This window comes from Entelurus aequoreus, linkage group LG11 (genome assembly GCF_033978785.1).
Source record: "Entelurus aequoreus isolate RoL-2023_Sb linkage group LG11, RoL_Eaeq_v1.1, whole genome shotgun sequence".
Lineage (NCBI taxonomy): Eukaryota > Metazoa > Chordata > Actinopteri > Syngnathiformes > Syngnathidae > Entelurus > Entelurus aequoreus.
Window position 1 is genome coordinate 26,875,467 of NC_084741.1, and position 27,126 is coordinate 26,902,592.

Below are 27,126 nucleotides of genomic sequence, written 5' to 3' on the forward strand. Positions count from 1 at the left end.
TAAATAACAACCATCAACTTTTCTGGACAGTACCACTACACAGCGGACTCTGATGCTCTTTTTGGTTCCAGTGGACTACACATCATCCACCTTAATGTGAACAGCCTCTCTGGAACCAAACTCGACCAAATCAGAGAAATTTTCCTCAACAAGAAGGTAAAAATCCTGTGTTTTTCTGAAACCAAATTTGATCAAAGTGTTTCTGACTCAGAGATAGAAATAGAAAACCTTTTGGTTATCAGAAAGGACAGGAATAAACATGGCGGGGGCGTTTGTATGTATATTCACCAGGATATAAAATACATAACTCGCACTGATCCTAACCACAATGACCTTGAATCTGTGTGGGCGGAAATCAAATTTAAAAACGTTAAGCCGGTACTGATAGGGACTGTTTACAGACCCCCTAATCAGAGTGATTTCTATGGGGCTCTGGAGGAGTGCTTGGCTGGGGCAGACAACGTGGAGAAAATTATAACTGGAGATCTGAACACAGATATTCAACGCAGAGATGCGCCTGTCTTCAGATCCTACAGCAAGTTTTGTAATCTACACGGTCTTTCTCAAATAATAACATTACCTACAAGGGTGTGTGATTGCACCCAATCAACCATAGATCTCATTCTCACTTCAGAGCGGCCTAAAATAAAAAATAGTGGGGTCATGATCTGTGGTCTTATCGACCACTATCTAACCTTCTGCACCCGCAAAATAGCTAAAGCCAATGGCCACATAACAGCCCAATCCAGATCCCTTAAAAAATACTCCAGTGATAATCTCAATTTAAAATTAGATGAGTGGGACTGGTCCCCTGTGCTCACGAGCAACCTGGTCGATGTTGCTTGGGATCGCTTCAAAACAGCGTTCCTAAAGATACTAAATGACATGGCTCCCGTGAGAACAGTCAGGATCAAAGCCCGCTCTGAACCATGGATGAATCCGGACCTGTTAGCTGCCATAAAAGACAGAGACAGAAAATACTCAGAATACCAAAAGTTTAAAACAGAAGTAGATAAACAACCCAATAATAACCTCAAATCACTCCTTTCAACTCTCAAAAAGCCATGCAATAAATTAAGAAATAAGACAACCAACCTGACTAAATCCTTAAAAAAAAATTATATTAACGACAAAATAGAGGAAAACACAAATAGGCCACGTGAGCTCTGGAAAATCCTCAACAACCAGCTTCCCGGTTGCAGCCAAAAACTTAAAACCAGACTCACCAACATCAGCATCAAAGAGGGTGACTCCCTCATTACAGACAAAATGGAGGTAGCAAGCAGACTTAACACCTTTTTCACCAACATAGCCGCAACTCTTGTCAACAAGCTGTCCCACCACTCTGGTCGCTTTGGTGTAGAACACATTAAGCCTTCTACAGAAAGCTAGGAGTATCCAACAACGATTTCCAATTAGAAATGGTCTCAGCTGATGAGGTGCTTAATAAATTGAGTGCGCTCCACCCAAACAAGGCCACCAGCCTTGACAATATCCCCTCCAGATTTCTCAGGGACTCTGCCTCCATCATTGCCCCAATCATCACGCACATAATAAACCTCTCAATTTCACAAGGCCAAGTACCAAAAGATTTTAAGATAGCAAGAGTAACTCCCCTCTTTAAAAAAGGAAGCAAATTGGAACCTGGCAACTACCGACCTGTTTCTATTCTCAGTTCCATTTCGAAAGTAATGGAAAAAATAGTTTATGAACAAGTCGATAGTTACTTTGCCACCAATAAACTCATGTACAAATTCCAATCCGGCTTCAGAACTAACCACTCTACTGACACATGCCTTCTCTATCTGACCGACCACATCAAACATGAGGTGGACGCGGGCAAATACTGCGGCATGGTCATGCTGGACCTTCAGAAGGCCTTTGACACCGTTGACCACGCTTACTGTTGGATAAGCTCAGAGCAATCGGATTCGACAAAACCTCATCGAGCTGGATGCAATCTTACTTGGAGGGAACAGGTGGTAGAGGTGAACGGCATCATGTCCCCCTCACCCCCCCCCCCCCTCTCTCTCTCAGTAAGCTGTGGAGTCCCCCAAGGCAGTATATTAGGGCCTTTACTGTTCCTAATATACATAAACGACTTGTCATCGGCATGCGACTGTGAATTGTTCTTGTTTGCGGATGACTCTGCCCTGCTGGTATCCGGCAAGGACGAGTCACAGGTGGAGAAAATCCTCAGTGCTGAACTTTGTAGAACTTGCACCTGGCTCACTGACAACAAGCTATCCATACACTTGGGTAAAACGGAATCCATCCTGTTTGGGTCCCACATCAACCTTAAGAAAGTCAAAGACTTCACTATAAAAGTGGGTGACATTGTTATCACCAGGAAAGATGAGGTCACCTAGAGGCAAATTTTTTCTGTGATAAAATGGCAACCAAGGTAATCAAAAAGGTCAACCAACGAACAAGATTTCTCTATAGAATCTCCTCTCTGGTCAACAAAAGCACCATGAGGATTCTAGCGGGAACTCTCGTTCAACTCTTTTTCGATTACGCATGCACCTCCTGGTACCCTAGCACCTCCAAAACCCTCAAATCTAAACTCCAAACATCCCAGAACAAGATAGTCAGATTACTTCTAGACCTCCACCCCAGATCACACCTCACTCCTACCCACTTTAAAGTGGGCTGGCTCAGGGTGGAGGACAGAGTAAAACAACTTGCACTGAGCCTAGTCTATAAAATCCGCTACACCTCCCTGATACCGAAGTACATGTCAAACTACTTCCTTAACGTAAATGACCGCCATAACCACAACACCAGGGGGAGCTCCACTAACCACGTTAAACCCAGATTCCGATCTAACAAAGGTCTTAACTCATTCTCTTTCTATGCCACATCAATATGGAATGCGCTCCCAACAGGTGTAAAAGAAAGGGCATCTCTATCCTCCTTCAAAACCGCAATAAAAGTACACCTCCAGGCAACTTCAGCCCTAAACTAACACCCTCCCCGGATTGTTAATAATCAAATGTAGATACTTTTTCTTATGCCTTCTGATCTCTCTCTCTCTCTCTCTCTCTCTCTCTCTCTCTCTCTCTCTCTCTCTCTCTCTCTCTCTCTCTCTCTCTCTCTGTCCACTACTTGCTGTACATATCCTACCAAGTCATACCTACACTGTTTCAATGTCCATTTCTCTGTTCTCAATTGTTGATGACCGAAGTGATGACAACAACCAAACCTAACCCCCCCTCCACATCCCACACCCCGGATTGTAAATAATGTAAATAATTCAATTTATATACCCTGATGATTATCTTGTGTGATGACTGTATTATGATGATAGTATATATCTGATAGTATATATCTGTATCATGAATCAATTTAAGTGGACCCCGACTTAAACAAGTTGAATAACTTATTCGGGTGTTACCATTTAGTGGTCAATTGTACGGAATATGTACTTCACTGTGCAACCTACTAATAAAAGTCTCAATCAATCAATCAAACCAATCTACTACCTGTCTTACCGTTTTGAGAAGATAGGCCCTCTTCTTACTGCACTCACATTGTTATTTAGCATACTTTGATTGATTGATTGAAACTTTTATTAGTAGATTGCACAGTGAAGTACATATTCCATACAATTGACCACTAACTTTACTCATTCTACTATTAACACGTTTTCACTTCATTTCGTCAAAAGTGCAATTGCGGTTTACTGCTGCCTGATGAAGTGAACTATTTTAGTTACAGCAAAATGGTCCATTTCTAGAACCAACTTTTCACAACATCTGATTTCCATACAGTGCAAAAGTACATCTTTTAAATACTAACTTAAATGCAAGAGTTACTTTATCTTGCCGTACCACCCTGTAACCAAAAAGGATCAAAGGGCAGGACAATTTTTATCCAAGCTTCACTTGGATAAAAATTAATCACATTACTCAATTATATTCATCCATCCATTTTCTACCGCTTGTCCCTTTCGGGGTCGCGGAGGGTGCTGGAGCCTATCACAGCTGCATTCGGGCGGAAGGCGGGGTACACCCTGGACAAGTCGCCACCTCATCGCAGGGCCAACACAGATAGACAGACAACATTCACACTTACTTTCACACACTAGGGCCAATTTAGTGTTGCCAATCAATCTATGCCCAGGTGCATGTCTTTGGAGGTGGGAGGAAGCCGGAGTACCCGGAGGGAACCCACGCAGTCACAGGGAGAACATGCAAACTCCACACAGAAAGATCCCGATCCCGGGATTGAACTCAGGACCTTCGTATTGTGAGGCACATGCACTAATGACTTATTTTAAAATCATGGCCTGAGGATATCCTCTAAGAATAACAATCAATTACATTTTATTTATTTAGCCCTTAATCACAAGTGCCTCAAAAGTCTTCACAAACTCACAAAAACATCCGCTGTTCCAAACCCACATATTATGTGTCCCTACTTCTCCAAACGTCTGAACACATGCACATTTCATCCTGTAGAATTAGATGCCCTTAGACCCCGAATGAACCTTGAGCAAGTCACCAAATTCTGCACTGCACTGTAGGACACCAACAATGACTTTACTGCTTTAATTTGTCCGCGTCAACAGAAGTGTTCCAATGAAGCCATATGGAAAGTTGGGGGAGGAGTAAAGGTGTGTTCCATTTGTGAGCGAGCCAACTCTGTCACACACTGGAGCCTGAACATCAGATGCAAAGGACAGAGGGACTCAGGTATGGTTCTGCTCTATTTGGTCAACTGAGACTCCTTTAATGTGGATTATTTTTCAGACAGAACTACTAACTTTGTCTTGCTGTGAAACATACAAATATTTCAACTTGCATCTTCCCATAATAAGAGTAGGTATGGCTGAAACAGACAAGTTTCGAAATGATGCAACAGACTGCCAACAATATATTTGTTTAAGGTAATATTTTGTAACTGTTGGAAAAACTGGATTAGTGGGCAAATTACATTGCACCAAAATCAAACAGAGGAAATAGAAAAATAAATGGTTTGCACTCATGATTTTATATTTTCCCAGGGATCTCAAAAATGAGGCTGACAAAGGTAAAAAGACAAAAGACCAACCACCAACAGTCCCCAAAGTTGGCTCTATTGAAGTGGTGAGTTATTTGTCTGCGTTCCTTCATATCATATCATATATATATATATATATATATATATATATATATATATATATATATATATATATATATATATATATATATATATATATATATATATATATATATATATATATATAGTGATTTTACTTTTTAGTTAACATGCACACAGTATTCCTGTATTTATCGAAATATTGAAAACAACTTGTGAGCCATGTGTACACCTTCTTCCGAATGCCAATTTCGAATAGTCACTTTCCAAATACTGAAATCCTGACTCTTAACACCCAAATGCCTGTATCATTCTGAAAAGAATGCGTCTGAAAAAAATGCTTGCTTGTGGTATTGTGCATGCTTCACTGCTCAGATTGCAAATGATTTTGGAATTTGTTTAGGTCTATTGGAGGCAATAAAGGATGTCTGGGGTAAAGAATAACAATGTATTATTATCTTATGGAGTACTACATCAATTTAAGTTCCGCAACAGGACTTTTTTTTTAGCCTCAAGTATCTAAAAAACTTCTGAGGCAGCTTTTTTCCATGTAATTGCTCAATAAATTACATGGGTCAATAAAAAGCATTAAAAATCATTAGATACATTTTGTATTAGTGATATTGTTATTATAAGCGCTAACACAGACAAACTATTCATCCATCCATCCATCCATTTTCTTCCGCTTATCCGAGGTCGGGTCACGGGGAAAGCAGCCTAAGCAGGGAAGCCCAGACTTCCCTCTCCCCAGCCACTTCATCCAGCTCCTCCCGGGGAATCCCGAGGCGTTCCCAGGCCAGCCGGCAGACATAGTCTTCCCAACGTGTCCTGGGTCTTCCCCGTGTCCTCCTACCAGTCGGACGTGCCCTGAACACTTCCCTAGGGAGGCGTTAGGGTGGCATCCTGACCAGATGCCCGAACAACCTCATCTGGCTCCTCTCGATGTGGAGGAGCAGCGGCTTTAATTTGAGCTCCTCCCGGATGACAGAGCTTCTCACCCTATCTCTAAGGGAGAGCCCCGCCACCCGGCGGAGGAAACTCATTTCGGCCGCTTGTACCCGTGATCTTGTTCTTTTGGTCATAACAAAAAGGCTCATGACCATAGTTGAGGTTGGGAACGTAGATCAACCGGTAAATTGAGAGCTTTGCCTTCCGGCTCAGCTCCTTCTTCACCACAACGGATCGATACAGCGTCCGCATTACTGAAGACACCGCACCGATCCACCTGTCGATCTCACGATCCACTCTTCCCTCACTCGTGAACAAGACTCCGAGGTATTTGAACTCCTCCACTTGACAGTCCGATACCCCATTCTCTCTGAGCACTCCCCACGGGACCTCCCGAGGGACACGGTCGATTGCCTTCTCCAAGACCACAAAGCACATGTAGACTGGTTGGGCAAACCCCCATGCACCCTCAAGGACCCTGCCGAGAGTATAGAGCTGGTCCACAGTTCCACGACCAGGATGAAAACCACACTGATACCCCTGAATCCGAGGTTCGACTATCCGGCGTAGCCTCCTCTCCAGTACACCTGAATAGACCTTACTGGGAACGCTGAGGAGTGTGATCCCAAGATAGTTGGAACACACCCTCCGGTTCCCCTTCTTAAAGAGAGGAACCACCACCCCGGTCTGCCAATCCAGCGGTACCGCCCCGATGTCCACGCAATGTTGCAGAGTCTTGTCAACCAAGACAGCATCCAGAGCCTTAAGGAACTCCGGGCGGATCTCATCCACCCCAGGGGCCTTGCCACCCAGGAGCTTTTTAACTACCTCAGCAACCTCATCCCCAGAAATAGGAGAGCCCACCACAGATTCCCCAGGCACTGCTTCCTCACAGAAACATGTGTTGGGGGGATTGAGGAGGTCTTCGAAGTATTCCCTTCACCGATCCACAACATTTGCAGTCGAGGTCAGCAGCACACCATCCTCACCATACACGGTGTTGACAGTGCACTGCTTCCCCTTCCTGAGGTGGCGGATGGTTGTCCAGAATCACTTCAAAGCCGTCCGGAAGTCGTTTTCCATGGCTTCCACAAACAGACGTATATTACCCGAGGGGGCGTGCAGGCTTTGAGCCGGGGGGCAACAAGAATTGCCATCCCAGCCCGTCACCTCTCACTGCGTGCAACGCCAGAGTGAAAGAGAGTCCATCCCCTCTCGAGAGAACTGGTTCCAGAGCCCTTGCTGTGCGTCGAAGTGAGTCCGACTATATCTAGCCGGAACTTCTCCACCTCGCGCACTAGCTCAGGCTCCTTCCCCCCCAGCAAGGTGACGTTCCACGTCCCAAGAGCTAGCTTATGTAGCCGAAGATCGGACCGCCAAGTGCCCTGCCTTCGGCTGCCGCCCTGCTCACTTGCTCCCGACCTCTATGGCCCCTCCCCTATGGCCCCTCCCATGAGTGGTGAGCCCATTGGAGGGGGGGACCCACGTTGCCTCTTCGGGCTGTGCCCGGCCGGGCCCTATGGGGACAGGCCCCACCTCCGGGCCTTGCTCCAGAGGGGGCCCCTGGTGACCAGCGTCCAGGCAAAGGAAATCTGAGTCCTCGTTTTGTGTTTTTTATAAAGGTCTTCGAGCTGCTCTTTGTCTGATCCCTCACCTAGGACCTGTTTGTCTTGGGAGACCCTACCAGGGGGCATAGAAGCCCCCAGACAACATAGCTCCTAGGATCATTGGGACACGCAAACTCCTCTACCACGATAAGGTGGCAGCTCAGAGTGCCTAAACGTTTTGCTTCCAAGGGCCAAAGTGAAAATCTGCCAATGGGCCGTGGGCCAAAAATTTTAATTTTAAGTGTGAAACACAAATAGTCAAAAAGTTACTATATTTAGCACCAGTAACAATGTTACTATGTACATGGACCGGGAAAAAATTATTAGAGTATGATGTGCATTTTCATGCAACACACCTTGAATCGTAATGCTTTACTTTGTGCACCATATAACGTAAACGGAAAGGTGTGTTATTGTTTGTGCCATAGCGCAAGCAGTGACTTCCTCCGTGAACAAACATGGCTCTGTACATTTCTGCTTGTCCGACGTTTTCATGGTATTTATTTATCATTTTTTCCATCTGTTCACTACTTTTGTTTTACCTCTCTTTTTGAGATGGAGCTGTGCTGTGCCTTTTATGTTGTGAAATTCTCGCAATTAGCACTGGTCGTTAACAGTTCGTTAAAACGATAACCCTTCTTGTATTGTTACATCGACACATGACACTCAAGACCATACTTTTGTTTTTGCTAGTCTTGGTTTTAGAGCAACAAACTCAACATTATATAACGCTCCGTCTGTACCACGGCTGCAACAATTAGTTGACATTGTTGACAAATGTCTATAATAAAATTTGTCGCCGACAATTATACTTATCGACAAGAGTCGATAACTCACAAAAACAACACCAGTGATAACATGTAATGTGTGAGGATATTTCCTCCTATTCTTGTTAAAAACATGAATACCTTGCTCATTCTGCAAAGCGTACCTTTTTTTATGGCAGCACATCTGTAATACGCAAACATTTAAAGGGGAGGCATGATGTCGAACATTTGGAGGGAGGATGCGGACACAGCTTCTACCTTGCGAGCTATCTAACAAGAGTAAGACGAAGTTGTGTGAAAAATAATGCCCAGGTCTGAGTTATATAGTGCTTTTCTCGAGTGACTCAAAACGCTTTACATTGTGAAACCCATTATCTAAGTTACATTTAAACCAATGTGGGTGCCACTGGGAGCAGGTGGGTAAAGTATCCGGCCCTTTGTACGTCCCTGTCCGGCCCGCGTGAGGCCAATTATAAATAACAAAATAAATTTAAAAAGTATCTATTTCGAGTGTGCAATACAACAGGGCTGCTTTTGTTTTGAAAAGCGTTATTTGTATTACTTCCGTGTGGACGTATGCTCGTGCGCGCAGCGGCAATCACAAATACAAAATAAATTAAAAAAAACATCTTTGTCGTGCGTGCAATACAACTGTGCTGCTTTTATTTTGAAAAGTGTTATATGTGCGTATGTCCTGTGAGGGAAGGCGCACAGCGGTTATCCCCGAGACGCTAAAAAGAGAAAAGTTGATGACGAATGGCGTGTTTTAAAAAAGACATGGACTGCCAAGTAAAGGTAAAGCCGTGTGCTTATTTGTGGTACACATGTTGCTGTGTTTAAAGAATATAGTGTAACGACCTGCTGAAGTAGATGTTGTCTTCTTGAGTTGTGTAAATGAGAAGTGAGGAGACGTGCGTGTGGAAGGAACGAGATATGTTGAGCTGTGTTAGTATAGCTTGCTCAATAAAAGTTTAAAAATTGCGTCAGACTTGCTGTGCACTTCTTCTGGACGCTACAATTGGTGTCAGAAGTAAAACTTTGCGCATACTGCGCTGCTTGTGTGCTACGTCATCGGGAGGTACGTGCCACGTGAGGAGCTCGCCGCAAAGAGAGAGAGAGAGACAGAGAGAGAGAGAGAGAGAGAGAGAGCGTTTACAGGTGCAGCCACGCTGCTTGCCACGGGGGGAATTCCGCCCTCAATGAAGACTCCCAGGTTTGATGGCAAGGCGAACTGGGAGGCATTTCATCCCACTTGTGACATCAATTGTAGCGTCCAGAAGAAGTGCACACCAAGTCTGACGTTCTTTTTAAACTTTTATTGAGCATGCTATACTAACACAGCTCAACTTATCTCGTTCTTTCCAAAAGGAAAACCAATCCTCACTCCTCATTTCCGCAACAGCAACGCTTCTTCCTTCTTCGCCAATCACCTTACAGACGTGCTACGTTCACAACAAAGAGGATGCAGGATGAAGTGACAGAAATTGAAATTTTTGTATTGTAATATACATCAGGAAGTGTTGTGTAAGAAAGTGTTAAAAATAAAACCATCAAAAGCCATCTGCTTTTGTATAAAGATAAGTTAGGTTAAATGAAAATATTATTATTATTATTATCTATCTTACGGTATATCAAAAATAATTTGTGCAAAACTTAATTGAAATATTGTCGGTGTGGCCCTCCAGCAGTGCTCGGGTTGCTCATGCGGCCCCCGGTAAAAATTAATTGCCCACCCCTGATATAACTATAACTCACTTTGAGGAAGTTAGATTTTGTGTTTTGTTTGTTTTCATTGCTGTTATTTTAACTGTTTTTTTAAAATACATAAACAAGGTTAATATTTTTAGCACTTTGCCTTTCCTTTCTTTTAAATGGATAACATTTTAACATTTAGTAATAACAAATTTTGTAACAGCTGAATGAGCAGTACAGTTAAAGTATAAATACATATTTATTAATGAATTAGTCTTCTTTGTTGTTTGTAAGCACATGCCTAAAATATCTTAAACTGCATTTAGAAATCGATGGAAAAATTAGAGCCATTAAATATGTGTACACATTATTATCAGATTAGTCGACTAATCGTTAAGATAATCGTTGACTAATCAACTATCAAACTGATCGTTAGTTGCAGCCCTAGTCTGTACATGTTGAAATAAATAAACTCAGCAATATATAACGCTACTTCTGTACATGTTGAATAATTAAACATAACCGCATATAACACTACTTCTGTACATGTTGAAAGGGGGAAACTGCAGCAAGACAACCGCTTTTTCAAGACTAATACATTTAGTTTGTCCCCCCCTACCACCGATGTATATCTGACATCAAAGACATGTGCAGTATAGATCATTTTAACTCGAATTTCGGAAGAAGTGCTTTTTATACGCTAAAATCTGAATGACTATTGGCATTGATCGGAACATGTGTGAGCAGGTCAGAATAATCCGAATGGGGTGTTTACATGAAGAATTTTCATTCAGGTTTGGCTTTTAATCTGATTAAATGTGTCCATGTGCACATAGTTAATAATAGAAGGCAACTAGATAGCCAACTAGTTAGCCCAGCAAACATGCCATCAATAATTGTGTGACTCATAAGGATGTCCCAAACTTTGTCACTTCTGATACAATACTGATATTGATCCGATATCAGCAGGAATCATTAATCCATCCATTTTCTACCGCTTGTCCTTCTTGGGGTCGCTGGGGTGGCTGAGTACATACTTATATTATTTAGTAGTGTGGAATGTTAGAAAATGTTTGATCAAGCTAAATTACTTAAACAGAGACAATGGTAGATATGGAAAACAGTAACCTATTTATTATTAACCGTCTGGAATGGACTTATGCTGTCTTTAAGTTGAAGTGTACTGGTAATTGTTTTTTGGCGACACCGAGTGATCATAAACAATTATTAAGTTAAGTTATTGACATAGTAAGTTGAATGATGCGGACACGTTTGTTACTGGATGCTTTCTGACACTTCTGGCTTGGAGACTTTGTATGTGTAGTAATATGCAACTACAATTATTTGATAATTGTTTATACTGACAAATATGCTGTTTTATTGTTCAATGATTATTACCTATGTCTAGCTTGTGTGCTATTGTGTGCTCAGCTGTTGTGTAGCTGCTAGCTTCTCGTAGCCCTACAGCCTTTTTACAGCATGTTTACCTTTTGTAAATGACTTTAGTAAAATAGGAGAAATGGTGTGCTTATTGGAGGCCATTTGAAGGGTAACTGGCTGTCTAGAGTTGCACAAATAAACACTTTGCAAGACTGCACGTATCACACATGATATCACACACGAGCAAACACGCTGCAGTACTGCTTGTATCGCACATGTTGTCACACACAAGTAATTACGCTGCAGGACTGCTAGTATCGCACAAGATATCAGACACAAGTAAACTGCCTGTAGTAAAACTAATATTAGAAAGTTCAGATTCAAGCCGATATAATCAAATACTTGTTTTTTATGCTGGTATTGGACCAATATGTGGTATCAACATAGATCGGGGCACTCGTTGTGAGTTTAAAAAGGTCAGTATGAATATTTATACATATTGAACACACCAAAACTCGGCTCGACTCGGCGGGCCAAATTTGACCCCCGGACCCAACATTGGGCACTTCTGATTTATAGCGACGCCATGATCACGAGCTTGTGTGCCAATGGTTTAAATTATTGAGTGGTAAACTGCTTCCTTGCTTACTTGCTTTCTTGCTCAATAAACGTTATTCTAGATCAGGAGTCCCCAAACTATGGCCCATGGGCCGCCAGCGTCCAAAATCCAATCTGTGGAAGTCCAAAGTAAAAAAAATAATAATAATTTTGTTTTTGTTTTTTATTATATTGTAAAAATATGTCCTTTCGAATCCATTTTCTACCGCTTGTTACTCTCTGTGTCTCCTAGCCGCTCAGGCAAATCATATTGTCTAAAAATGCATTTACCCATCGTTAACGTGACATCATGGCGCTCGCGCCGCAACTTGCGGCAAGTGCGCGCTCTTTCAGTCAATTAGTGCGCTATTAAAACATATATATATATATATATATATATATATATATATATATATATATATATATATATATATATATATATATATATATATATATATATATACATATATATACACACACACATATATGCAGCCCCGTTAAATTGTTTTAATCCAATGCGGCCCCCGAGTCAAAAAGTTTGGGGACCTCTGTTCTAGATCATAAATCATGCCTCTAACCTGAATAGTAGAAGGACAAAGACGAATTTCGACAAGTTGATACATTTTGACAGCCAAATAAGACCCGTAAATGGCGAAAATGACACAAAAAGATGCTTGGTTCACCCCCCTTCTCTTCACGCTGATTATGAGTCATTTTTCATCTAAACGGGAATATATGAACATCCTAGCAGTCGGCATCCTAATGACAGCTGTGTAAGTGATGTTTTATTATGTTTGTTGGCTCTCATAAAGTCTGCAGTGAGCAGTCATCAGTCATCAAAAAAAAGCCAATGTCGTGATGCGTTTTTGAAATTAATAATAATAAATGAGCAAAGTATCTAAATATTAAATGCTATTAAAATGTGACCATTACTACATTACATTACGCTCTCAACTAACAAGCAGAGTGTTAAGGTCGGTATCCAGGGGTGACTATAATGTTCCAAAAAGAAAGTCTGCCTTCTCCCAAACAGCCTTTTCCTACAAAGCCATCAAATAATCTAAAGAACAACTCATGTTTTCACAGCTCCTCAAAGGTTGTCCTGCTCACATTAACAATACCTGGCGGGTATTTGACCATCAGATGATACCCTAGCGGGTGCAGTCTACTGACCTCCAGAGTACCAGTCTAATTGTGTAATATCGCCCTCTTGTTTACGTATGCAGTACCAATGGAGTCTATAGCTATTGGATGATAACCTTGTGGGTACCATCTGTTATGTGGATTTTAATAAAAACTGTAGCACTTTATATACTTGCAATATATATATATATATATATATATATATATATATATATATATATATATATATATATATATATATATATATATATATATATATCTGCAATTTAAATGATGCTGCTAAAATACTGTACCTTGTCCGCCCACTGATTTGAAACTTGCACTTTCTCTATATATTGCACTTGTATTTTTAATTGCTTTTCATTATGTAATTTCAATTTTGTTATGTATTTTTAATCCTGTGTAATTTTAATTGTGGATGTAAAATGTGCCATAAAAGGACTACAGATGGAAATTAGCATGGTGCTAAATCTGGGGCAGCCATCTTTAAATGTAACTGCACATTGTCCTTCAAATAAACAAATACAAACTACAAATACAAAAAATTACTTAATCTTATTCATCTCGTTATGAGAACCATAAATTAATTAGCTATTTTTTAATGAGAACTTTGTTTTTTATATAATTTACAATGATTTACTTACTCATTTGTCATAATTTTAAATTTTATTTACTCATTTATTTATTGATTCACTGTGGTTTCTGTTAAAACTGTTATGATACGAAAAGGGGTAGGATTAAATAAACTGTGCTTCAGCCTACTCCTTTTTGGACATGCTGGAAATACCGGTATGTGATGTATCATTGTATGCATTTTCGGAATAAACTGACACCATAACCATTGTTAGGGCCGGAGCAGTGGAGCAAGCACCGCAAGGGCCCTAAAAAAACTGCTCTATTTATTATTATTATTATTATTATTATTATTGTGTCTGTTTTGATGCTCATTGTCAAATGCTTACAATTTTGTCTATACAGAAAATTGCATGGTTTTTGCTACATATAATAACTATATGCAGTAGGACATGGGCATTAAATGTGTTTTAAATTGCATTAAAAAGTATAAAATTAGATCTGGTACTACGTGCAGAAACCCTTGCTCAATTAAAGATATGCATCAGCTGAGGGATAACATGTCACGACCCAAATAGGACTCTGGACACAGATGCAGGATTTCGGAAAAATATATTTATTCGGACAAGGGAAGGGGTCCAAAACGGGAGAAACAAAACAGGCTATCAGAAACAGAACTAACCTGACCTCTAAACTAAAGAAAATATCAATAACTCAAAACGCTCCGGCTGCGGAGGGAAAAAGGTGCTAAGAACAGAATATATCAAATACAACAAAAAGCGCTCTAACGGAGGCGATGCTAGGAAGCTAATCTTACCTGACAAAGGAACGCTTGCGGTACGCACAAGAAGTTACGAAACACTCTGGCACAGGACAGAAGGAGGACGAGACGTTTATACACATGAGAGAGGGTGACACAGGTGCTGGGCGGCGCTTTCGGTCGGCTGCTTTCTTCACCCGATCTCCTTGGCGAGCGAGCACTTGTCGGGCCGCGAGCCAGATGCGAGGGCATGGGCGCACCAGGGCGTGGGCTGAGGGCACGGAAACCTCTGGCTCCGAGTCTGGGAACACTGGCGGTTGGTAGCCGTAGACACACTTGAAGGGGGAGAAGCCAGTGGCAGAGGTGGGCAAGGAGGTACGCACAAGAAGATACGAAACACTCTGACACAGGACAGAAGGAGGACGAGACATTTATACACATGAGGGAGGGTGACACAGGTGGGCACAATCAGGCAATCAGGAAAGACATCAGACCAGTGATACAGGAGGAAAGGCAAGTGATCTGAAACGAGAGGGAGAGTTAGTATTTCAAAATAAAACAGGAAGTGACAAGACAACCTGAAACCAGACGAAAACCAGACAAGACTTCACCCAGGTGTGACATAACAGTGTCTACTTTGCCACAACAAAAAATATAAAAAAATGTTTATGTACTGACGGACACCAAATTTGGTGCAAGTTTGCACATAGCACCATGGCAATTTGCTAGAATTGCTAACCGTCCCTTGAATAATTGAACAACCCGTATTTAGAAACAATAGTCTCATATTAAGCCTAAAAGGCACGCACTTTGTCCCGTATTTTCATGAGAATGTACAATTGTTAGTAAAATGTCAATGGAATAAACTAACGACAGGCTTTATCAGCAAACATATTCCTAGCCCTTTCCTGTACTGTCACCAATTAGAGGGTGAATTCACCAACTCCTTAATCATGGCCGTAACTACCATTGAGGACACGGAGGTCATGTCCTCTGTAAGTGACAAAAAGAACTGACTGCAAATATACTTTGTGTAGGACATTGTTTGCGCTGTACAACACCATGCGGTAGATCATCGTCTCTCAATATACCATTTTTGGTCACTCCAACAACGTAACGCAATGAAGTCCACTTTTACTTTAAACATTATCCGATCCGAATTGTGCTGTCAACATAGCATTAACAATAAATGATACTGACGTAACTAATGTTGCTTTAAAGGCCTATTGAAACCCACTACTACCGACCACGCAGTCTGATAGTTTATATATCAATGATGAAATCTTAACATTGCAACACATGCCAATACGGCCGGGTTAACTTATAAAGTGGAATTTTAAATTTCCCGCTAAACTTCCGGTTGAAAACGTCTTTGGATGGTGACGTATGCGCGTGACGTAACCAGTGAAACAGAAGTATCGGTACCCCATTGAATACAATACAAAATAGCTCTGTTTTCATCTCATAATTCCACAGTATTCTGGACATCTGTGTTGGTGAATCTTTTGCAATTTGTTTATTTGTTTAATGAACAATGAAGACTGCAAAGAAGAAAGTTGTAGGTGTGATCGGTGTATTAGCGGCGGACTACAGCAATACAACCAGGAAGACTTTGACTCGGATAGCAGACGCGCTAGCCGACGCTAGCCACCGACCGCACGGATGATCGTGGTGAAGTCCTTCGTCCTTCCGTCGATAGCTGGAACGCCGGTGAGCACGGGTGTTGATGAGCAGATGAGGGCTGGCTGGCGTAGGTGGAGCGCTAATGTTTTTATCATAGCTCTGTGAGGTCCCATTATACTAAGTTAGCTTCAATGGCGTCGTTAGCAACAGCATTTTTAAGCTTCGCCAAGCTGGAAAGCATTAACCGTGTATTTACATGTCCCTGGTTTAATAGTATTGTTGATCTTCTGTCTATCCTTCCAGTCAGGGATTTATTTATTTTGTTTCTATATGCAGTTAAGCACGATACTATCACGTTAGCTCCGTAGCTGAGTTAGCTTCAATGGCGTCGTTAGCAACAGCATTTTTAAGCTTCGCCAGGCTGGCAAGCATTAACGATGTATTTACATGTCCCTGGTTTAATAGTATTGTTGATCTTCTGTCTAACCTTCCAGTCAGGGATTTATTTATTTTGTTTTTTATATGCAGTTAAGCACGATGCTATCACATTAGCTCCGTAGCTAAAGTGTTTCGTCAATGTATTGTCGTGGAGATAAAAGTCACTGTGAATGTCCATTTCGCGTTCTCGACTCTCATTTTCAAGAGGATATAGTATCCGAGGTGGTTTAAAATACAAATCCGTGATCCACAATAGAAAAAGGAGAGAGTGTGGAATCCAATGAGCCAGCTTATACCTAAGTTACGGTCAGAGCAAAAAAAGATATGTCTTGCACTGCATTCTAGTCCTTAACTCTAAAGTTCCTCATCCACAAATCTTTCATCCTTGCTCAAATTAATGGGGTAATCGTCGCTTTCTCGGTCCGAATCGCTCTAGCTGGATTGAAAACAATAGGAAAATATGAGGAGGCTATCAACTGACTACGTCATGCTACTTCCGGTAGGGGCAAGGCTTTTTTTTATTAGATACCAAAAGTTGCGATCTTTATTGTCGTTGTTCTCTACTAAATCCTTTCAGCAAAAATATGACAATATCGCGAAATGATCAAGTATGACACATAGAATGGATCTGCTATCCCCGTTTAAATAAAAAAAAAACAATTTCAGTAGGCCTTTAACATGAATTGATGTGATGTGATGTGAAACGCTGTCGGTATAATGCTGTGGTTGTTTTAGTCAGATGCCGCCCCACCCTGAAGGCAAAACATGCGCTCTGCTTAAGGCTTTGTGATCAGTGGGGGAGCCTGTTTTGTGTGAGAAAAAACACATTCATGTAAATTATTGAATGACAAGGCGCTTCATGTACAATTTTACCTCAAATGTATTCCTGGCCACGTCACTGTTAAGAATATAAACACACATTTTCCACATGGACTTCCGGTGTCTCCGTGGCTGGCGTCATTAGTACTGACTTTGCAAAGCAGAAGGTTTTGGTTCCAAAAATTTGGTATGCTTTTTAAATGTATGTTTTAATGACGTAAAAATTAATAAATATTAATAAAAAAGTGGACTGTTACAAAATCATGCAGATTGTCAAAGATGTTAGATAATATAACAAGTGATAGTTATACCTCAAAGAAAGCTTTTGTTCCAATCCAATCTACTTTATTTATATAGCACATTTAACAAACAAAAAACATTTCAGAAAGTGCTGCACAGGAGTTAAATCACACATTTAAAAGCAGGATAAAACTGAGGAGAGTCAATTGTAAAAAAACATTGAACTAAAAATAGAATAAATATGTTTGTACATAAAAGAAAAGAAAATAGGCTATCCATCCATCCATCCATTTTCTACTGCTTATTCCCTTTGGGGTCGCGGGGGGTGCTGGAGCCTATCTCAGCTACAATCGGGCGGAAGGCGGGGTACACCCTGGACAAGTCACCACCTCATCACAGGGCCAACACAGACTAAAATCACACAATTCTCATGCTGGTTTAAAAGCCAAGGAGTAAAAATATTTTTTAAGGCGTGATTTAAAAGACATTAAAGAGAGAGCCTTCCGAATAGCAAGTGGGATATCGTTCCAAAGTTTTGGAGCCACAGCAGAAAATGCACGATCCCCTCTGGGTTTTAATCATGGATTACCTGCTCAAAGTCATTAAAATACTAAACTGATTTATTGTTTGCTAAGAGTCTTAAATTATAAAAACTGGATCATAAAACAGTGTTAATCTGCTGTTCCAAATTTAAAATCATTATCCAACTTAAAACCGAGATTTGTGCCGGTGGGTTCAAAATAAGGCAGAGGGGTCCAGGTCACTGGGGTGAGCATTCTGGTTTACTTTTGCATCAAATACAATTACTTCCGTCTTGTTCTCATTTAAATTCAAGAAGTTTACTGTCAACCATGCTTTAATGTCCTCAAAACAATTTAAGTGGTTCTAAACACGTGTCACTTTTCTTTTTTAGAGGGACATGTATTTGTGTATCATCAGCATAAAGATGATACTGATATGATAATATATTTAAAAAATAAGTGGCTGGCTGGTTTGGGTACCGACATGCAGACAGCATGCATTGGCTTCTTCCCCCGTTGAGGGGCTCCGTCCCCTGGCCGGGACTCGTATTGGCACGTTGCTGTGTGGATGGCCAGGATGCGATGTTTGCATTGGGCATGGGGGTTGTGCAGTTTTTCTGCGTTCGGTTGCTGGTATGGACTCTGTAGAGTTGGGTTGGGGTGGGCGGGTACTGGCTTTGTTTGGCAGGAGGTGGACTCGCGTGGCGTCGTGTTAAAGTGGTCTGGTGCGCCTGCGGGTCATGGGCCGTGGGGGGGGGTGCTCCTGGCCGTAGTTCCTGGTTGTCGCCTGCATGGACTGGGGGGGCGGTATGTCACACACACTCACACACATATAAGACTTTGGGGGATTGTCCTGCGGGAAGGCATGGAGGCTATCAACTGACTACATCACATGGACAAAGATGAGACCTTCTAGAGCAGGGGTCTCAGTCACGCGGCCCACGGGCCATTTGCGGCCCCCAAGACGTTATTTTGCGGCCCCCACCTTAATATGAAAGTTTAATGTTAGTGCGGCCCGCAAGTTTTATATGAATGGCACAGTGTGGTAACATACTTGCCAACCCTCCCGATTTTCCCGGGAGAATCCCGAATTTCAGTGCCCGGGGGGAACCATTCTCCCGAATTTCTCCCGATTACCACATGGACTCCGATATTGGGGGCGTGCCTTAAAGACAGTGTCTTTGGCGTCCACTTTGACTCCATACGTGCCGGCAAAGTCACATAGTATACGACGCTTTTACGCTCACACGAGTGAATGCCAGGCATACTTATGTGAGCCATACAGGTCACACTGAGGGTGGCCGTATAAACAACTTTAACACTGTTACAAATATGCGCCACACTGTGAACCCACACCAAACAAGAATGACAAACACATTTTGGGAGAACATCCGCACCATAACACGACATAAACACAACAGAACAAATACCCAGAACTCCTTGCGGTACTAACTCTTCCAGGACGCTACAATATACACCCCCGCCCCCCCACCCCGCCCACCTCAACCACGCCCACCTCAACCCTCAACTGCTTCCTCTCTCCAGCTCAACTATGCGAGAGGAAGCGCTGCCAGGTGTCTAGCAGCAAGAAGTAGGCAAGAGAAGCCATGTTCAGGTTCACAGATTTATTTATTGTTACTTCTCACATAATAAGTGTGTTGTCTGTCTAATTGTAATAAATGCAGACGAGGTGTGTTGGCTGAGTTCTCAACGTTTACTCACATAGCATGCTCATAACCACATTCTAGCTGCCGACATGGCTTTCACCGGGGCTATCGCACATGTCGTCACTACTGTTGCATGCTGGGTAGTGTAGTTCTTATATTCCCTAGCTCATGGGTGTCAAACTCTGGCCCGCGGGCCAAGTTTGGCCCGCCGTGTAATTTCACTTGGCCCGTGAGGTGATATCAAATTAACACTGGAGCTGGCCCGCCGATCATATACAGCGGTGCCGCGGTACACCGCTAATTCTCATACTTGCCAAACCTCCCGGGAGACCAGATTTCAGTGCCCCTCCCAAGAATTGTAACATCCCCTTTTCATCCAGTCCGAGTGCTGGCCCAATTACATATTATGTGCGGCTTTGGCACGCACACAGACTCTTCCGGGATGCTACAAGGTGTGTGTGTGTGTGTGTGTGGGGGGGGGGGGGGGGCGGCGGCGGGGTTTGGAGGTAGCGGGGGTGTATATTGTAGCGTCCCGGAAGAGTTAGTGCTGCAAAGGGCTATGGGTATTTGTGCTGTTGTGTTTATGTTGTGTTACTGTGCGGATGTTCTTCCAAAATGTGTTTGTCATTCTTGTTTGGTTTGGATTCACAGTGTGGCGTATATTTCTAACTATGTTAAAGTTGCTTATACGGCCACTCTCAGTGTAAACTGTATCGCTGTTGATAAAGTATGCGTTGCATTTACGTGTGTGTGCGTACAGGAGCCGCTCATATCTTGTGACTGGGCGGGCACGCTGTTAGAAGGGATGAAAAGCGCACTTGACGTCAGCTTGTAGAGGACGTTAAAAGTAGTGCCTGTAAGGCACGCCCCCAAGACTGTGGAATACGAGAAATAATGACTGATGAACACCTTCGTTCGATAATGAGGGTTGCTTAAGCTCAAAGCCTGAGCCCTGACATTAATGAATTGGCATCCAAGAAAAGATGGCAGGTATCTGGCTTGGGCACATCAGATTAGATCAGTGTGTTGCAAACTGAGCCGTTTAAAGTCCTGAATGGTTGGTTTATTCATTATTTTATTTTCAAATTTATTAGCCTGTGGAAAAAGTTAATGTTGATATTTACCTCAGAAGGCTGCAAATAGAAAAGACGCATTCAATTTTTATTTAAATTGTATTTGATATGCCATTGATATTTTTTAATTATAATTATTATTATTTGAAACTCGATTTTGCATGTCACTATAAAGTTGTATAAGCTGCTTGTTCAATATTTAATGCAAAACTTGTTTGGGTCCCTATTAAAAGGTTAATTTGTTCAACCTTGGCCCGCGGCTTTGTTCAGTTTTAAATTTTGTCCCACTCTGTATTTGAGTTTAACACCCCTGCCCTAGCTCATAACATCACAGTAAGTATGTGTATACATTGTTGCTGACTGGAGAAATCGAAATATTATTATTATTACTTATGACTGATTTATTGACTTAACCCTTGTGTGGTGTTCATATTGTTGTTACTCAGCCAGTGTTTGTGGGTCTGATGGACCCGTTGCATTTTGTGGCTTTTAATGCCTCACAATCAAACAATTTTATGTTAAAATACTGACTTATCTCAAAAAACATCTGTAATGAAGTGCTTCGAGAGGCTGGTAAAGGAATACATTGTCTCCAGACTTCCCCCCACATTCGACCCATACCAGTTTGCTTATCGCCCTAACCGCTCCACAGAGGACGCCATCTCCTCTGCACTCCACCCGAGCTTAGCACATCTGGAAGGAAAGGACACACACGTGCGGATGTTGTTTCTGGACTTCAACTCGGCATTCAACACCATCATCCCGCAGCACCTGGTGAGCAAACTGGCCCCCCTTGGATTCAGTACCCCCCTATGCAACTGGCTGCTTGACTTCCTCACAGACAGACCCAAATCTGTGAGAGTGGGCAACAACACCTCCAGTGCCATCTCCCTGAGCACCGGCTCCCCCCAAGGCTGCATCCTGAGTCCGCTGCTGTTCACGTTGATGACCCATGACTGCTGCGCCAGGTCCACTACTAACCACATTGTGAAGTATGCCGACGACACGACAGTAGTGGGCCTCATCCGTGACAACAATGACATGGACTACAGAGAGGAGGTGAAACATCTGGTTGATTGGTGCAGAACCAACAACCTGGTCCTGAACGTCGACAAGACCAAGGAGATCATTGTAAACTTCAGGAAGCACCAGTCCAGCCACGCTCCACTCTTCATCAACGGCACAGCGGTGGAGATAGTAAGCAGCACCAAGTTCCTGGTGGTGCAGATAACTGACAATATGACTTGGTCCCTGCACACCGGAGTTCTTGTAAAAAGAGCTCAGCAGCGCATGCACTTTTTGCGTGGGATGAAAAGAGCACAGCTCCCTTCCTCCATTCTCAGCACATTCTACAGAGGCACTATAGAGGGCCTACTGACCAACTGCATCTCTGTCTGGACTGGAGCCTGCAATGCCTCAGACTTGAAGTATCTGCAGAGAGTGGTGAGGACGGCGGAAAAGATCATCAGGACTCATCTTCCTCCTATCCAGGAGATCGCAAAAAGCCGCTGCCTGAACAGGGCTCAGAAAATCTGCAGAGACTCCTCCCAACCCCACCAAGGACTGTTTTCACTGCTGGACTCTAGAAAGAGGTCCGCAGCCTCCGTAGCAGAACCTCCAGGTTCTGTAACAGCTTCTTCCCTCAGGCCGTAAGACTCTTGAACGCATCATGAGTAACAACAATATGAACTTTGCATGGAAATTTCTCTGCCAGTTTCTGCATCCCACAGGGATTCTTCTTTTGTGTTTCTGCACCTGTGGTTCCCACACAAGGTTGCAACATTGTTTGTCAACACTGTCTGCGCTCATTTTGTCGCACATTTGACCCTCTGATGTTCTGTGTACCTACACTCTGTCCTCCCCGTCTAGGCCTGCTGTGTGTGTGTGTGTGTGTGTGTGTGTGTGTGTGTGTGTGTGTGTGTGTGTGTGTGTGTGTGTGTGTGTGTGTGTGTGTGTGTGTGTGTGTGTGTGTGTGTGTGTGTGTGTGTGTGTGTGTGTGTGTGTGTGTGTGTGTGTGTGTGTGTGTGTGTGGTACACAGAACATCAATTTCCACACTTCTATTAGCCCCGGGTCCAGTGGACCCCAGACATCTTATATGTAATAGAAATGTGTAGGGGGGTGTATGGTGTGTGTTCATTAAATATGTATTCTGATATATGTTCTTCACAGAAAATGAGCCAAAGACAGTGAGTCTCAGTTTGAAAAATTAATTAATTGTATCATTTTTCTTTTAATAAAAATCGAAAACGGGTCCCACAGACCCGAACACCACACAAGGGTTAATTCTCATTTTGTTCATTTATATTTTGATTTTATTTTGTGTTGAAAATAAAAATAAAGACATTTAAAAATATTTTTTTTAAGAAATCCTTTCTTGCGGCCCAACCTCACCCAGACTCTGCATCCAGTGGCCCCCAGGTAAATTGAGTTTGAGACCCCTGTTCTAGAGGATAGTTCTGTGGTCAGATGAAAAAAAAAATTAGCTTTTTGGCCACAATATCGAGCAATATGTCTGGAGGAGAAAAGGTGATAATATAAATGATAATATAAATACATTTAATAAAGTCAAATACAAATAAGGCAACAAGAGAAGTATCCCACACTTCTCTTTTGTAAAGTAAATTTGTACAGCCGATATTGGCATCTACATCAACAATATGATTTGCCTGAAAAGCTGGACAGGACAAAAAAAAATAAGTGTTGCATGGGCTGCAGCATGTGCACTGAAAACAGTATTAGTCCAAGGATTGAGCCCTGAGGGACACCACAGGACATTATGCATATGGTGCTGGGATACCAATGATTTCAGCCTTTCAAATTTTCTCTTGGACAAACTATTTTTGACCTCGGTGTTTGTCAAATCCTAGTTACGGCCCTGTCCTTTATCAGTGGTGGTGTAATGGTACATGCATGTGCCTCTTGTGGTGCAGAGAATGGGTTTGATCCCCCACCAGATTTTTGTCAAGAAAGGTATGTTTGGCGATCGCTCATGACGATCACTCATGACGACGACAACATTTATTGTGGCAAACAAGTCCAATGCGGGCAGCGCAGGATCTTCCATAGTGTGTCCTCAGGCCAAGCACGTTCAATTGTTTCTTTCTCCAAACTTTGTTCCACTGCACTAGCTGTCTGAGCGGTATCGTTTTTCCAGATGGGACATTATTTTGACCCCTTTGGGGGGTTCGGCATGAGAGGACCTCACCATGCCCTTGAGGTCCCACACTACAGCACACCTGCTAGTTCTAGTCCCCGCGCACAGTTTTTTGTGGCGCCTCATAGTGGCCGGCTGCTGGGGTAGTGGCTTTGTGTTCCGGCGTGTCTGTGATCTCCTCCATCCATCCATCCATTTTCTATCGCTTGTGCCTCTCTCCTCCTTTTTATTTATTTTTTATCCTCAAGGGGGAGGCTTTGCCCTGTTGTCCATGCAGGGGTGGGGTGGATGGTTCTCGTGGCCCCATGCTGAGTGGTCCTGCTGCGCCCGACTTGAGCGGGATTGTTAGGCACATGGGGGCCCGGTTACTTGTGAATCAAGTGAATCGTGTGTGACGTTCTGCACATTCGTCCTGTGATAGGTGAATCAGGTGAATTGTGAGGTTCTGCACATGCGCTCTGTAAAAGGTGAATCGAGGTGGGGCGAGCCCTTGCGTGCAGTAACCATGTGCAAGCTTTTGTGCATGCGTTTTGTGATGAGTGAATCAAGTTAGTCATTATAAATATATATTTATATATTATTTATATATATTTATTTACTTTTATACTGTATGCACCTTATTGCTTTTTTATCCTGCACTACCATGAGCTTATGTAATGAAATTTCGTTCTTATATGTGCTGTAAAGTTCATATTTGAATGACAATAAAAAGGAAGTCTAAGTCTAAGTCATTTCACTTTGGCGTGTGACAAAGGTACCCGCTCAGTAAAAATAATCACGTTGACCATCACTACAACGGAGTACTACAGCATGATAGACCTTGTTCTTGTTTGAACATGAATGCTTTTGTGATTCAACGCAGTGGTTTGTAGTTTGTCAAAAGCAGTAAATAACTGCACAGCAGATTGTTGTTGTTGGCTTACGAGATATGTGAAGTGTTTCACTACCTTGACACATTCGCCATTGAGCATGATATTGGGAGCGTGTTGAAAAATTATTAATTTTTCAATGTATTGATGGTGAGTAGGGGGATATGATTTCCATGTTAAAGGAACTGCGAATAACCCTTAAACAGATTTCAGGTCATGGAAGAGGTGGTCATCAAGCTTCTGGCGACTAAGGGTGCAGAAATTGACATAATGTGACTGAAATGCTGTCATCGTGAGAACCAGTTTACAGGGCCCCACTCAACTAACTGCTTCTTCCAAAACTAAACCTTTTTTTCTCACCTCCATGGAGCCTAATTTGGAATACTTAAAATATTCCGGTTAATTCCGGAATATTGTAAGTATTGTGTGCATATTAACACAGGAGTTATCCCTGTCACAAGGCAGCTCTTCTCATGTAACTGCTTTATAACATTGTTCAACATTGGTTTCTCTTTTTCTTTACATGAGCACAGTTCAGGTTTGCAGACGGCAGAGACATTGTACTAATAGTCTTTGGGACCTTAATGTCGGTGGCCCATGGATCAGCCATGCCATTTATGTCTATTGTGTTTGGGGAAATGACGGATACCTTCATACATCACTCTGTACATCAAATCAACACCAGCGACCACAGTGAGTTCACAGAGGGAATAATAAGTATCTGACTTAATGATGAACACATTTTCTTTTCTATTTTCAGATTCCACCTCCATGATTTTTAATGCAACCTTTCAGGAGGCGATGGCCACGTAGGACAATAAGTCAATTTAGAAGCTGCCCTTAATGAGACACATTTGATCACTATTCTTTCTCCCATTCCAGCTATGCTGTCTATTACTCCATCATAGGGGTCTTGGTGCTGGTGGCTGCCTACCTGCAAGTTGCCTTCTTTACAATATCAGCTGGAAGGCAGGTCCAACGCATTCGCAAGCGTTTTTTCCACAGTGTCATGCGACAGGACATTGGCTGGTTTGATGTCAACGACACAGGAGAGCTCAACACACGTCTCACAGAGTGAGTGATGTGTAAATTGCACACTACACTCTACTTTGTCAAAGGTTTGCACATGGGTCACGAAAGAACCCTTCTAACTTTTTTGGAGGTTGACGGTTTCTGATTAAAGTACAAATATAGGAATTGGGATGGGATGTTCCGATCAGGATATTGTGCTGCCGATTCCAATTCCCACCCCCCTTGAGTGGACCAATACCAATACTGATACTGGTCGCATCAGGCCCTTCTCCACCGCAGGAACTTTTACAGGAAGGTTCCCGTTTACCCTGGTAACCCAGCGTTTTCCATCAAAAACTACCCGGGTTAATGAAGTTCCAGAGGAACTATTTTAGTTTCCTACAAGTTTGGTGGTACTTTGAGGGGGGCCGGCTGTGCTGTCAAACGCCGGTTGTTTGACAACATTTGGGGCGTTCCTAAAACTTTGTATTCTAAATTTTTGCCGATATTAAAGTATGAGGGACATCTTACAACATCTTTGACCATGGAGAGGCAGAAGAGCGAAAGGAACTTTTGACTTGTTGTTTGAAAATAAATGTGAAATAGTGGAGGCAGTAAATGAGTGGAACAAACGTAAATCACATCAAAGTAAATACTAACTCTTTACTTTGTTAGTAGTAGTAGTAGTAATAGTAGTCAGTGACACAATCTTTGTGTCGTTACTGGACTAAACCTAAGTGAACCAAATGCTAATACTAACAGACTAACGCTAAATCTGATGTGTTGATGTTGTCGCCGTGAGATAAAAACTGACATTCAATATTTATGTATTGTTATGTACAGCGAAAATGGACCATACATACTCGCCTAGTTTCATAAATTCCCAATATACTTAGGGGACGACTTTATGACTGTGGACACTGTTGTAGGTGTTGGTGGTTTATTTCAAACATGCATATAGTTACAATATGATACAGTACATATTTTCATTCTGTCATTACAACATGTCCTAAAAGGTGTGGGCATAAGCTTTCTTTTTATGTAAAATTCTGTACACTTTGTTTTAAATCAAATAATTTTGTATCTTATTGCTTTGTATGTTATTTGCGTACACTTTAGTAGAATACATATGACCTGTTATTGTCTGTTTATTTACATGGT

General features: G+C 42.2%; 1 protein-coding gene across 15 annotated transcripts in view; it reads left to right on the top strand.

The window, feature by feature from the left end:
• LOC133659919 (ATP-dependent translocase ABCB1-like) overlaps nt 1-27,126 on the top strand; it is a 99,415-nt gene that overhangs the window by 48,900 nt on the left and 23,389 nt on the right. For 11 of the 15 annotated variants that reach the window (XR_009827743.1, XM_062062788.1, XM_062062785.1 and 8 more), the window contains 6 exons: nt 4,574-4,697; nt 4,823-4,891; nt 5,009-5,090; nt 25,488-25,647; nt 25,715-25,763; nt 25,837-26,028. Coding sequence is in view for 13 of the 15 variants with exons in the window: in XM_062062788.1 (XP_061918772.1) it covers nt 4,675-4,697; nt 4,823-4,891; nt 5,009-5,090; nt 25,488-25,647; nt 25,715-25,763; nt 25,837-26,028 (575 nt within the window). In the remaining 2 variants the exon portion in view is untranslated. Of the gene's footprint in view, nt 1-74; nt 157-4,573; nt 4,698-4,754; nt 4,892-5,008; nt 5,091-25,487; nt 25,648-25,714; nt 25,764-25,836; nt 26,029-27,126 lie in introns of those variants that run through there. The other 4 variants (XM_062062794.1, XM_062062792.1, XM_062062790.1 and 1 more) reach the window with 4 other exon arrangements.